Source organism: Tauraco erythrolophus, chromosome 5 (genome assembly GCF_009769465.1).
Source record: "Tauraco erythrolophus isolate bTauEry1 chromosome 5, bTauEry1.pri, whole genome shotgun sequence".
NCBI lineage: Eukaryota > Metazoa > Chordata > Aves > Musophagiformes > Musophagidae > Tauraco > Tauraco erythrolophus.
In genome coordinates, this window is record NC_141469.1 from 30,319,986 (window position 1) to 30,334,171 (window position 14,186).

A 14,186-nucleotide genomic window follows, 5' to 3' on the forward strand; every position below is an offset into this window, starting at 1 on the left:
AATTAAGCAAACTGCCCCTCTGCAGGTAGAAGAAAACTCAAAGGAATACAAGGCTCAGCACTGATGTTAATCCTTTTTCACTGGAAAGCATCCCCATATTGTTACCAAGACACCAGCTGTATTAGCCACTACCTGGTATCTGTTTCTGAAAAGCCTATAAATTTAATTTTTTTCAACTTGTTGCATGAAGTGAGCCACAATCAGGTAATATATGTGCTCCTACTGTGCTATGTAACTGCTCCTGACGGATGCAGCAACACTGAAAGTGTTTTGCACATATTCTGCGCTACATTAATAATTGGTCAAGATGGGCTGGGTTTGCTGTGACTTACTGCCTTTGCCATTTGACCATAATAAGGGAATACGGTTTTTATTTTCTACTCCTACATACACAGATAGCTCAAATCTTTTCTCCACGAAAAGTGACAAACACTATGCCAAATCCACCAACGTTTACGAAAACACACAGAAAATACAAGTTCAGAAGGAACCATTCTCCTCAAACATCCCCAACAGGTCTGTCAAAGGCACAAAGACACTGTTCATGGGGACCTCTGGGAGAGAGGAAATACAGGCTGCCCTAGATTAAGCCTTATGGCATGACCTCCCCGACGTTTTTGGCAATTATACACAAGATGTACACAATCACTGTAATGAGCCAATTCCTACCTGCCTGCTGTAGTGGAGCTCACACCCAGCTCCAGTGAGCAGGCGTGGTGACTGCTGCGCCAGCAGGAGAGCCACTGGCCAAGAAATTCAGCCTGCACAGAGTATTTTGCTGGGGTAAGAGAGGATGCAATGAGTAGCTGGAAGTCCTTGGATGTGCAGCACACCTACAGGGTCTGGTTCATGAAGGATGATCCTGGTGTTTCACTGGGAGATGGCCTGCCAGACCAACCCTGGAGGGGCACAGCTTCCCACCCTGGTTATGACAGCTACCAAACGGAGTGGCAGCGAACGTGTGCCTCTTTGCAGAGCTCTTTGGGACACAAAAGCCTAATCGACACCTGCAGTGTGCAAACATGGGCACCAGCCACACATTTCAGGAGATGCAGGGAGTCTGGCTAATGCCTCAACTATCAGACCCTATCCAGGAACCAAAACCGAGAGTTCTGACATTTACCTGACAGTTGCTCCATCTACAGAGCAAGTTAAATACCCTATCACAAGGACGACGGGGTTTTTTTTGTTGGGTTTGTTTTCAGAAGAGGTGGATCTCCCTCTAAATGTTGTTTATTCTATCCTTCGCTGTCTACCACACACATGGAACCTGAAGTGAGGAAAATAAACCATTAAGAACTGGTCTGCACACCTATCAGTACCCCAAGCACTACCTCTGTTTCAAAATGGAGTCTTTTATTACTTCAGTAAAAGATGAGATGTAGGCCAAGACTAAGAAGATATATGGAGATATATATGTATGTATATAAACCAGACAGATCTACAACTGTGATTTTCAGACAAATGGTCTGCAGAGCCCTTCAAAAGTGGCTGCAAAAGAAGGCAGACTTCTGGTGTTCAGCTTAAGTTCACTATATTGGGTTCTGCCTCTCCAGGCAAAACCTGTGGGAGCTAGGGGTAGCAGTGATGAAAAAAAGGCATCAACAAAAAGGTTCAGATAAAAATAAAGGGAAAAAGTCAACAATAAAAAAAGCATCAGCAAAATCATAGATTCAGAAGGAGGAGATCAGAAATGCTGCTGCTTAGACTATATTGTTGACCTGAGACAGCTCTAATATCCCTTCAGCAAATGCAAAATGAGCAACTCACCAGCTACGAAGTAAAAGTTAAATTTTCTTTGTGAATAAATTGTCAAAAGAAGTTTTGAAAGAAGGAAGAGCAGCCAAGTAAACGCAGATGTTGGTTTGCAAGATGCTGTGCCACTTCCAACAGCATGTTCCCAGAGCTGTCCCCTTCTACCACCCTCCCTCCCCTAAACAAGAATTCTAAGTATCGGATTTGAGCATGGGGTTGATGCAACACCCAGCAGACACACCTAAGCAATTAAGACAGATGCTAACTGAGATGCTAAGACTAATGCAGAAAAGGCAAGTACCCCCTCAAAATCCACTTTCTACCAGTTTACGGGTAAGCCAGTAGGCACTGCCCACATGCATACTGGGTTGAGATTTCACTGTACGCATGGTGTGCTGCCTGCTTCATTGTTAAGACACCTTCCCCTACTCCTCCATCCATTTGCCCCACCAGACGGTGCATCCTGTCAGCAGGAAACCAGCACAGCTCCTGACAAAAGTGGGGACGTATCTGCAACGCTGCTGAAACTTCTTCCCAATGCTAATGGAAGCCAAGTCTAGACCATGAGTCACCAATACGTTACCAGTTGCCAATGCATTTTAAAGCACTATAGAGAGCAAAGCAGGCTAGTTAACAAAGTGCATAAAACAGGGGCAAGCACCTTGCCTGTGCCAGGGCTTTCTGATGCACACAAGGCTGGCAGGGTGTTGTACAACTCACGTGCAGAGGACACAACTCCACCTAAAGTTGCACAGCACTTTGAGGGTCATATGCGAACCACATTGCCTGCACTTCACCTTTTGTCCAAGCCGAGAGAGTAAGAACAAACAGAACAAGAAGTTTTACAAGGTGCTACACGTTAAGTGTCTGCATCCAGTTCCCACTCCCAAGCGTGTCGGTGCGTAAGAGCACGCAGCTCATGCACCCGCAGTCTTGTCTGCATGCGACTGCTACACAGCTTTTCGTTGGTTGGATCTCGATTCGCTTCCGGGGATTTCCCTGTCTGCATATATAACCTGCTGTGGCACACCTCTGAAAATACTACAGTCCACCATCCGAATCACCTGAGATGAGGAGTGGTGCAATGCCAAACCTGAGCACAAGCACACGTCGTGCCCAGTATTCACTGCTCCCAGGTTGTTGGGTTTTTTCTATTTGCTTTAAGCTGGATACGTCGCTTACAGCCTGTATGGAATTAATCCACTAGAAATTACTTCTGCATTCTCCTCATAGCAAAATCTAACTGGCCCTGCAGATTCAGATGGGATCTGGGAACCAGGCATATTGGCACAGCCTTGATGCAGAGCTCTGGCTCCGGTACCTCATTCAAGTTTGTGCTGCCACATGTTTGCGGTGGCGAGGTCCAAACACGCTTCTAATACGGTGGCAATTCGTCTTCCTCGATTGCACAAGCACTGCAACTCCCAGGCATCGCAGACCTACTGCAGTTCCTCAGGGGTGACAGACCAGGTGGTGAGGTCTATTATATTGGGACTAAAATGCATCAGTTTTGAAAACAGGCGTGGTGATATCAAATACTGTCCCTCTGCCATCAGCTTTAGGAAAGCAAACTCAGAGGGATCTATCAAATTCAGAGAGCCAGGCAAAAAAGCAGAGGAGCCACGTCTGCACAGTTTGTTTTGCAGTGTTTTATTCTTGGCCTCCCACAAAAAAAAAAAAAAAGGAAAAATAAAATAAAAATCAAGCTCTGATCCCTAAGCTGCTTTGTGTAGGCACAGAATAACATCTGCAGAGAGCAAGGGGCTCGCTCTGCGGGCCACAGGTTGACCCTCACTGTGAGCCAACAGTAACAGAGGAATTCGGACATTAAGCTCTGTTTTTATTTGAAACACCAAATGCAGCTTTCATCTTTTTCTAGATATAACCCTTTGCCAGAACACAGCACAAAGTACAAGTCTATTTATATAACACATGAGCAAAAATATTAATTAATAGATACAGAAGATATATTTATGAACCTGCATTTATTTTGCTCCCTCTCCTTCAATAAAACAGCTCCTAAATTAACAGGCCAAACACACTGCACCACCACATCCAATTCCTTTCTCTGCAAGTAAATTTAACCGTGACCTCGGTTAGACTGGCATCTAACACTAGGATTTTAGTTTTCATTTTACCTTATTTCTGACCATTTTGTGGCAAAGAGGCTGCCCGAGCTGCCCCGTGCACGGGCAGACATGCTCCTCACCCACACACAACTCAAACCACCCCACACCTGCTGGGTCAGAAGAAGCCAGGGGAGAAGAAAGCACAGTTATCTGCAGGCTAGCGTGGTTTTCTGTCAAAGTGCCTCCCTCGTGAGCAAACGTCACCAAATTTCAGATTTGTGTTGCATTCCTCCTCCGCACATCGTACATGTCACCTATACGTTTCCTTGGATCAAACGGCAAGCTTGAGGGGACTTTTGAATATTTGTTATTAACACTTCTAAGGCACAACTGCACCAAATCCAGCTGTTTGTTTTATGCCTTTTCTTTAACTCCAACTACACATTAAATAGAATTATTAGACTGCATGGCACTGCTTTAGGAACTACAGCCACTGCTCTGTGAAGAGGAGACACTTATTATACTGTGGTCAAGTACCTGATAAATATTAGTGTAACAAGATGATGTGACCTAGGTTTACCTCCCCCCAAAAGACAATCTTGCGCCTTTCTCCAATCTCCTATCCTCTTTGCAAAACAAGAATCCAGTTTCATTTGCCAGAGGATTTTGGTCCAAACTACCAGAGGGGAAAAAGCCTGAATCTCAGCTGAGGACACGGTACAAACAGCAAACTGGAAAGAGAGAGAAAACAAAGCAGTTTGGTTTGTGTGACATGGGAAAGGGCACATCATAGATAGGAAACCGAGTGAGAAGAAAACACATAAAATCAAGTAATTTTAATGTGGAAGTGAAAAAGAAATGGTTAAAAATTTTGTCTGGTTGCTTCCAATAACCCTGAGATTATTGTTTAGCAACAAACTGCTAATGACCACTTCTAATTTTGATCCAAAGCTATCAGTGGACAAAGCAAAAATGTTAAACTCCTGCGGTGGTCAGAAGGCTTATAGATTTCAGTTAATTAAATGCAATTCTGCTGGTATTTTTCACTGCATGAATCCCAGCCTGTCAAAATTACTTCTCACTTAATCGCAATCAAGAGGCCAGAAAGCTTTTACCCCAGACCTGAGCATCCCATCCAAAGGGCAGGCAGCCTTTCTCCCCCTTCTTCTCCTGCAGGTCTGGGCCTCACCAGCCTTCGACGAGAGGACGGAGATCTCAAGATATGATTTCTTACATGAACATCACCACCACCTCAGCAGAGGACGAAGGCAATCATCAGCACCCTCGCTGAACAACAGGGCAGCTGTTAATCCATCCCTGCCTGGTCCCTCAGCCCACAGTGGCCGGTCAGCACATCTGTACTATTTGGGGTACACTCTTCCCCCCACCACAGGCAGGCAACACAAGGGAGAAAATACAGAACAAAGAAGAAGGGTACAGCGCACCAGGCTTCCTCGCATCGGACAGTTTTTCTCCTCCTCCCTTCTTTTCTTATTTTCCAAGAATGAGGAGGAAGAAGTTTTTCATGCTTTTATACATGTATAGCTCATAAAGCATGAAGAAAAAAAACCCATATATATATATATATCACTTTTTAATCTGATCAGATGCTGCAAGCAGCAGGATACAAAAACAGATAATGAAAACAACAACAAAGCCCCTGCAGTTTTGAAATGTGTAGTTATCTGCTCCTTTTCTGCTCCTCCAACCTTAAGTATGTATTTTTATATGTAAGAAAAACAACGCGATAACAAGGCGTAAATTTCAGACACGTATGCAATCATGCCTGCCTGCATCTGATGCTCCAAACCCACCGCATCTGGAAAATGGTTCAAGTGGAACGATATGGACAAACACTTTGCCCGGTGGTTCACATCACCCATGACCACTCCAGATCCTCTGAACTTTGGCCAGTCGTCTCCCTCTGTTAATCTTTGAGTTGCTTAGGAAGATTTAACTGTATTATCAAAAATTCAGACTCTAGTCTGAGGCTCGGGCCTTATAGCCTATAAGCTCCAAATATAAATAAATGGGTGTCTCTAGTGTACTTCATGCATTTTTAACTGGATGTTCAAATGTAAGGATAATTTCTCCCCCTTCGAATCTAAGCTCACAGGCAGACCTGAGCAATTGCGAGACGTGGGTACCAAGCCGGAAGGTACAACGCAGAGGTGCCCACACGGCCCTGCTGCTGCACCTCCGTCCCCAAAATAGCAGGGTGCTGCATTAAAGCAACGCACCTCTGCTTCTCACACCGGCAAGCAAGCCCAGTGCTCATGCTAAACCGGGCAAACCACCATCCTCGTGGCGGCCACCCTTGAAACTCTTTCTCGACAAGCATTATCCTGTCCCATAACACAAACGTCTCATCCCTGACCTAATCACTGCAGTTAGAAGAAAAGAAAGCGTAAGTAAATGCACACATCGCATACTGCAGGATGGTATTTTTGAAGGTTGCCACTGCTACAGAGTGAGAATCACAGCAAAAGACTGAACAGGTATATATAAATCTACAGGCAGAAGAAAAGCAGGAAGGTTAACTGCAAGCAGACATGTTTGCCTCAGCTTTAATAACACTAGCAAATCTGTTACCAGAAATCTTTTAATTCTGCTGTATTTGATAGATTACAAATCCTCTCCTAAAAACTCCTGAAAGCAGCTTACAGTTCAGAAAAATAACTATTTTGCAGCGGATGACAAGAAACCTAGGAACCAAAACGATGGAATAATAGCTCTGTAAGTAACACAGATTTCTTGAATGCAAGAGACAGAAAAGAAGAAATCCGTACAAATCAATGAGCAGCTTACAGCTGGAAATCCTATGAGACTTGATTAGGTTGACTGTGAGTTCTTTTTAAAGGCAGCAAGCACACTTTGTAAGAAAACAATTAAAAATCTTCAGGAGCAAAGTGTCTCAGAAAACAAGACACGCCTCCCCCTCCTGATGACTTTCTTTTTCAAAATGAGCTGATGTCTTCTCTATGCTCCAGGACGAGACAAAGAATTCAACTAAAATCAAAAAATGTAGGAGTACTGCAATTAATACTCCCTGAAATGGTTGCCTTGCTTGGAGTTGAGGCACAGGGGAACAATTTGCTCCCCCTCCATTACCTTCAAGACGCATCGCTTAGCCACAGTAGGCACTGCTTAGGCATGAGCAGAGCGCTCACCGGCTCATGTTTTTCTCAAGGAGGGAGCTCGTCAGCTTTTGATTTCAGTTTGCACCTCCGGTGCCCCACGAGCAGCCGCTGGCCGTCTGCCCCGCTCCTCCCCAGCACCAGCAGACCCAGCTGCCCGCTGCCGTGCAGGATGCCCACTGGAGAAGCGACAGCAGAGCGGGCCTGCCGAGACTCACTGCTCCTTTGGAAAACAAGTCACGTGCAAGCCGAGTTCATTTTAGGCTATTCTACAGGAGCCACCATCCAGCACGATCATGCAGAGCGAAGCCTGCGCTGGGTAGAGCATCACTGCCCCGTGGCAAAGCAGGCCCAGCTGGGCACAGTCCTAGGTCCTCTCCGGAGCTGCCCTGGAAGAGCAAAGCAGAGCAGGCACAGCACAGGACTGGAGGAACTCCCAGGCAGGGGCCGGCACTGTCCCTGTAAGACAGCCTCCTGCACGTACACAGCCGCTGCCCAAGCAGCAAACAAAGCTGCGGAGAGCCTGCGCACAGCAGCCTCCGCTCATGCCATCGCAGCACAGGTAGCGGCTGCGGGGAAAACAACAAAACCACCACTACCACAACAAAAAGGCGGACGACAATCGTGATAAATAACAACCGAGTCATGCACTTTGAAGGATCTGCATGCGGCGGGCGGGTGGGCTGGTGACCCGGCGGTGCAGCAGAAGCCCCAGAGAGGTCAAGTTCACTCCAGCACCTTCTCGCTTAATACCTACGGAAGTTCAAGTGCACGGGTGGGTCTCCCCCCACCGCCCCACACGCTCTTCCCTCTCCAAGAGCCCAGCAGCGCGCTGCAACCGGAGGCTGCAACTGCTCTGGGTGCGATGGGGGAGGCGGCCGGTTCGCTGCCTGTGGTTTATAAATAAATGCCGGGGGGGAAATTAGTGCCATGCAAAGAGAAGTCTGGGTGGCGATTACGGTGTTAAGATCTGCAGTAAAAGCCGCCGTCGGTGAGCGCGGAGCAGAAGGAGCAATGAGGGCGGATGGTTTAGAAGTGCAGTGAGTACTAAGGAGATGGTGTACGCGTGGCAGTGTTTATATGAGAGATCAAAACAGAGCCAAGCCCATCCAGGGAAAAAATGGCGACTACCGGGATGGGGGAAAACTAAGACACTGGATTAGTTATTATTTTTCATAAACATATGCACTGCACATAAGCTAGACACATTGGAAAAGCTGCCGATTCATTCTGAAAAAGCGGTGCGTCTATTACCTGTTATTCTGGGATTTTCTGGCCATGGTGCCTGCCTTTGTTTTCTTTCTGGAATAGTCACTATCGAAGGGTAACACTGATGCATAGCCATGTTCTGCTTCTAGGGACAAAGTCAGCATTAGTGGCAATATATTTTTTCCATGCATTTTTTTCCTCCTTTGCAGGAACGCTAGGGTAAAGAACAGAATTTTTTCCGGTTGATTTGTTTGGATTTTATTCTGGCATCTCTTAAAGAAGCGAGACAAAAAATATAACAACTCGGTAAATCAACAAAAAAAAAGCGAAAAAGTGCCGAAATTAGGAGGATTATTTGAGTGCACATTAAAAACGAGGCGGATCATGCAAACCCTTGTCACGCTGCGCTGGGGGGGGGGGGGGGGGGGGGGGGAGCACTGCCATACAATTAACGTTTGCCACACACAGAGAAGTGTGAGGTATATCCTGAGCGCTGCAACACACGCACCATCCCCATCCAGAGCTTGACAAAAAAAATAACCGTTTTAGAAAAAAAAAAAGCAAAGAGAAGAGCACTGTTCCTCCCCCAGCGCGGTGCCTCTGGCGAAGCCCGGGTCTCGCCCGCGGCCCCCTGGCAGGTGAGGGCGCGGGGTCGGTCCCCCGGCCCGGGCCGCCCGCCGCCGCCACACAACAAAGGCCGAGAGCGGCTGGGAGCGCCTGCGGGTGACTGACTGACTGCCCGCCTGCGCCCAGTACCTCGGTCTCTTCTCTCCAAGTACTCGGCCGCTTCCAGGAGCATTAACAGAGAGTTCAATTCCATGGCTGCCTGTGCCGAGCCGAGCCGAGCCGAGCCCCTCGACCCCCGTCGCCCGGCGCCGCACACCGCACCGAGTTCACGCGCGGGGGACTTCCAAGCCCCCGGTTATAAGGCACCTCTTCTCAACCTACATTTGACACACAGGCGACGGGCAGCCCGCTCCACCAATAGAAAACGGCGGTTTGGCGCGGGGGCGGGACGCAGGGCGGCAACCGGGCCAACCGGCAGCCAGAGCACCCCCCTCTTTCCCTCTGGCTGGGGCAGGGAATGTTGACAGATCCCCATCTTCCCCTCCGATTGGCTGGCCACTATAGTAACAATTTAGAAGCCGAAGCTTAGCAACAGCACGTGGTGGCCCGGCCCCCGCGCTCGCTGAGTGGTCGGCTTCTTGCATGTTAAGCAGGTAGCGGCTGCCGATTGGTCCGTGGGGCGACATGCAAATGAGGGCGGAGAGGCGGCCAATGGGTTAGAAGCTGCGTGCCGTGCGGCAGGGGGCGCGGAGTCAGGAAGGGGGAAGCCAATGGGCGGGCGGAGGCGCGGCGTTGCTGTGAGGAAGAGGCAGGCGGAGGGGCGGGGCGGGCCGAGACTCCGCCCCCGCCCCCCACGCGCCGCCGTGCGCCACACGCGCGTCGGTCGGTGCCGTAGCAAATACGTTAACGGCAAACCGACCGCCAGGAACCTGGGCGTGCTGCGCTAGGGGAGAAAAACTGGGAAAAAAAAAAGGGAAAAGGGGGAGGCAGGGGCTGGAGGAGCCTGGGCGCTGCCGCACGCCGACTCCCCGGGCGGCAGGGCCGGAGCCCGGCCTGCATAGCTCCGCCTTCAGTAAACGAAACCCGCTGCGGCCGTAACCGCGCCTGCTCGGCATGGCTGCAGGCGCCCGCCCAGGCCTCTGTGGGGCCCCTGCCCGGCCTGGCGTGCCCCTGGACGCCGCAGCCACCCCCGTTACCGGCCCGGGTCAGACCTTCCCCCCTCCCCGCCACGGCTTCTCCCCGCTGGGCACGGGCGCTCGCCGCCGCTCCCTCCCGGGGCTGCCCGCCCCCGCGGCGGCCCTCCGGCAAAGCTCCGCCGCCAGGCGAGCGGCGCTGAGGACAAGCGGAGCTCCGCCTCTCGGGAGGGCTGCGCATGCGCGCGGCCGCGGGGGTGGCTGGGCCGGCCCGGGGTGGGCGGGGGCGCGCGGACCCGCCTCACCGGAAAGAAGCCGGCGGCGGCGAAGGGGCTTTGGCGCTGAGCGGCTTTTTGGTGCAGCCGCCGCGCCGGCCTCTCGGTGATGAGGGCTGCGATGGAGCGGGCCTTGGTGCTTGCGAGTCACTGGGCCTGCGCCTTAGCGACCGGTGTCCCCTCAGCGTTGGGCTGTTTTCACAGAAAAGTCATTATTTTTTCCTTGGAAATACGAGCGCGCAGCTCAGTACAGGCCACGGGGGCGGGCGGGGAAGCGGGGCCGGGGGTCCCTGGTAGCCCCAGACTCCCTTGCAGGGAAGGTGAGGGAAGTGGAGCAGCAGGCCCTGAGGAGACAGACGCCGCCTCATGACAGCGCCCGGGAAGCTTCACCAAAACCCCAACCTCCTCCTCAGCCATTAGGAAACGGCCCCTGAGCATCACCAGGCTATTGAGTTGGCTGCTTGTCCATCTTAGAGCAAGAAAGCGGCTCTTGGTGCGCCCGCTGTGGGATTTTTCACCACCACCAGCACATGAGGGTTTTCCTAAAGCTAGCTGACGTTTCAACCGCGTTTTAATTCTGTTTCTCCTTACCATCCGGGCTGTAATTCAGAAGAGGATTGGCATATGACTACAATTGCAGGAAAAGCCTCCTGCTCTCACAGTGGACAGTATGGCAAGAAATGAATTGGAATGAAAAAGATGATAGAAATGGGATGTCTGGCGTGTTCATATGTGACCCCTTAGAGTATGCAGGCAAGAGAGGAGAACAGCGGCACTGCAAAAATATGCACAGAGATTTAAAAGAATTAATAAACTCTACACTATAGTCTAACCTGCTGAAAAAAGAAGCAGTGGAAAGCTCTCAGAAATGCAGTCAGTTACTGCCAGCTTTCCAACTCTTGCCAGCATATTCAGCTGCCTTTCGTCATCTGGATACACAGAAGCCATCTACCAGAATAGCCCGGCTCCTGGCATAAAGGCTGAACAGGAAGGAGCTCAGTACCTTTCCTGTCCACACCATCCTATTTGCGCTGCTAACTTTGCATCCTTATCTCAGAAAGCTGCTGCACAGCTGTTGCCTAAAACTGGTTGGTTTTAACACGAGCAAGTAGTTTTAAAAGAGGCACATTTAAACTGTGCTGCGATCACACGTTGGTTCATCTTCAGGCCAAAAGTGCTGAAGCCTGTAATCAGTCCTGCAGAACAGCACTTACACACACAAGTGGTCCCATTGATTTTAATTGAACTATTTGAGTAAGAGCTATTCAGCATATAGGAGGGTTGCAGAATATTGTCATCTGTGTTGATTCCTTGGCAAAAGATGTCAGCTACAGTTTCCTTTTAAGAGAATAATAGCAATTCAGATTAAAATAAGGATTATCTTTTACCCTTTTTACAGGATTGTGGTAAAACTACATATACATTACACCTGGTAATTTATTTAGTCTGTATCTTGTTACCTCAGATATGCGAGTGCAATATGGCTCTTGAACATCGCCGAAACACAGAACGCATTTTGCTGCCGTTTTGTCCCGGTGTCAGGGATAAGACAAAATACAAGGCTGTGAAGAAAGCAGCACCGTGATTGTAATTTAAGAGAATTTTATATCTGCTTGGAAAAAGTCTGACTCTGTGAATTAAAAGGCAGAAGAGAATTTGGTGCATAATTGGAATGGTAAAAAAGTTACTGTAATGTTTTCTGCTTGCTGCTTGAACTGTTGAAATTCTGCTGCATGTGGGTGAGACGACTGCTTTACTGTAAACCCATTGAAATCTATGGCAGTTTTGCTGTTGACTGAACTGGAAGTAGGTTTAGACACTGTTTGACATTGCTTTCTGTTATGAAATAGCATGAAACTGTATATGCATAGGGCTGTGTTGTCCACGCAGAAAAGAAAGTTCCCTTTGCCTGACCACACGTGTAGGGCACGTACTAAAGAAAATGCAAAGACATACAGATAAGGCAACGTTGTTTTCTACTGGAGCCACAGCAATCTATCGGTACCTCAGATTTTCAGAGCACCTGTATTTCTTCGGCTTTGGGCAACCTGGTGTAGTGGAGGATTTCCCTGCCCATAGCAGAGGGCTTGGAACTAGATGGTCTTTGAGGTCCCTTCCAATCATTCTATGATTCTATGATTCTATGATTCTTTGTGTATGTGTCTAAATGTATCTCAGACTGTTTTGTATGTGCACTGTGGCATCCGTTTTAAGTCCAGAAAGGAAGATGAACATGCTGGGTATATAAATGCATGTGGGTGAAAGTGGGATACGCCTGTGTGAAAGGCCAGGAGTCAGATATGGCTTTACTGAGTGAGGCTGTGAAGGCCTGAAGCTTCTGCTGTTTCTCCCCACCACACTATTAACACACACTGTTTGCTTCTAGAAACTCAGGAGTCCAAACAAGCGTAGCACTGCACAGGTGCAGTGCTTTGGGAGGGTGTATATCCCGTGCTGCGCACCTCAGCCAGCACTGCCTTCGCCAGACACTCCTCAGCGCTCAGTCCGATCCCACTGCTGGGCTGCAGCCACCCTTACCCTCCCTGGGACCCAAACCCAGCACCTCTGATCCCTCCTGGAGTAAAAACCATCAGACTCAATGAGACTGCTCTTTCTGCTTTTAAATGTGGACAGAAGGATTTTGAAGGTGATTGTTTTAAGGTGATCGAGCACAACTTCACATTGATACTGGCACTTTCCAGGGCCCTGTGCTTCCACCTTGCCTGGCACAGAAGGGGTGCTGTGGGGAGAGAAGGGCCACTGAAGCCAGCTGGACTATGTGTGACTGCAAAATAGGGACCAGGGCAGTCACAAAAACCAGCTGGTTTCTCTTCATGGTGGCTCTTGGCCTCAGAAGTCATAACCTGTATTAGTCTGCTTGAACTATAAGCAGGTGTGTAACCACCTTCCCTTCGCCCCCACCACCACCACAGAGGCCCTGCTGATGAAATCCCGAATAAACCCACGTGCATTTAGGAAGGACAGTGTATGGGTTGGTTCATACCAAACAAGTGCAGACACACATTTACCTGTAGTTGCATCGAAGGAGCTTTCTGTACAGTGTGCAACAATGTCTTAGAGACCACTGAGTAGTTTTACCAAGATTATTTCTCCTAGAGTGAATTCAACTCAGTCCTTCTCAGAAGGCACCATAAAAACTTCTAAAATACCTAGAATGAGTTGTTCTGGATCTGTTTTTTTGTGTGCCAGTGAACCAGGACTAGCTTTGGTGGTGTCAGCGTGGGAGCAGAGGTGTAAAATGGATGTGAAAGAAGATCAACCGAATTACTTTAAGAACTGAAGGACGGGCTCTGAGACATATGAGTGCTCAAAGGCTTTGCAGATTTTGTCTTTAAATAGTTTTTTTCCATTTCTACGAACAAGCAGCAGGAACAGCTGAGTGCTAAAGAAACAGCTGGCCTTCAGTGATAAGGGGCAGCCGTCACTTCATGGTGAAGTTTGAAAAACTTCATATTTAGAAGCAGAAGAGAGAGCCATCAGCAGCCACACCCCAAAACCTGAACTGTTGGCAGTTTCTTCACTGCCTGCACTTCGTGACTGAAGTGGTTGTATTTACATGTTTAAATTTTATGCCTTTCTTTTCCAAAATCCGTCCTGTGGTGCGACATGGTGTATGAGATCAGTGACATCAGAACTGCTGACTGCCCTGAGCTGTGATGAGGGCAGAGCTCTGAAGTTGAGAATCCATAATTTAGGCAACTTCATTCACCGTTCCCCACATACAGTCTTAAAGAAATAATTAGGCCTTCCACACTTCCCAGATTTGGCTCATTGCAGCTACCGCATGTGTCTTTCTTCCGTCTTTTTAAATTTCTTACTGCATCTTACCCCCGTGTCCGGAAATAACCTCCTTCACCGTGCCTTGGAGTCCATCCCCCTGTTTCCTTGGGTGTTGCAAGGCTTAGGTAGTTAGCAAAGAGTTAGTTGCCTTCCCACACAGGAGAGGATCTGCGCTCAGAGCTGACACTGAAAAGTTTTAGCTCCCTGTCTCAGCATCTCAAATCCCATTTAATTTCTCAT

At 48.8% G+C, this 14,186-nt stretch overlaps 1 protein-coding gene across 3 annotated transcripts in view; it reads right to left on the minus strand.

Moving 5' to 3' along the window:
* MXD4 (MAX dimerization protein 4) overlaps nucleotides 1-9,039 on the minus strand; it is a 41,643-nt gene extending 32,604 nt beyond the window's left edge. The window contains exons 1-2 of one of the 3 annotated variants that reach the window (XM_086611986.1): nucleotides 8,927-9,039; nucleotides 8,216-8,312 (exon numbers count right to left, since the gene is read on the minus strand). In XM_086611986.1, the coding sequence (XP_086468112.1) occupies nucleotides 8,216-8,312; nucleotides 8,927-8,990 (161 nt within the window). In that variant the 5' untranslated portion in view covers nucleotides 8,991-9,039. Of the gene's footprint in view, nucleotides 1-8,215; nucleotides 8,385-8,926 lie in introns of all 3 variants that reach the window. The other 2 variants (XM_086611985.1, XM_086611984.1) reach the window with 2 other exon arrangements.
* Between the last annotated feature and the right edge of the window lie 5,147 nt (nucleotides 9,040-14,186).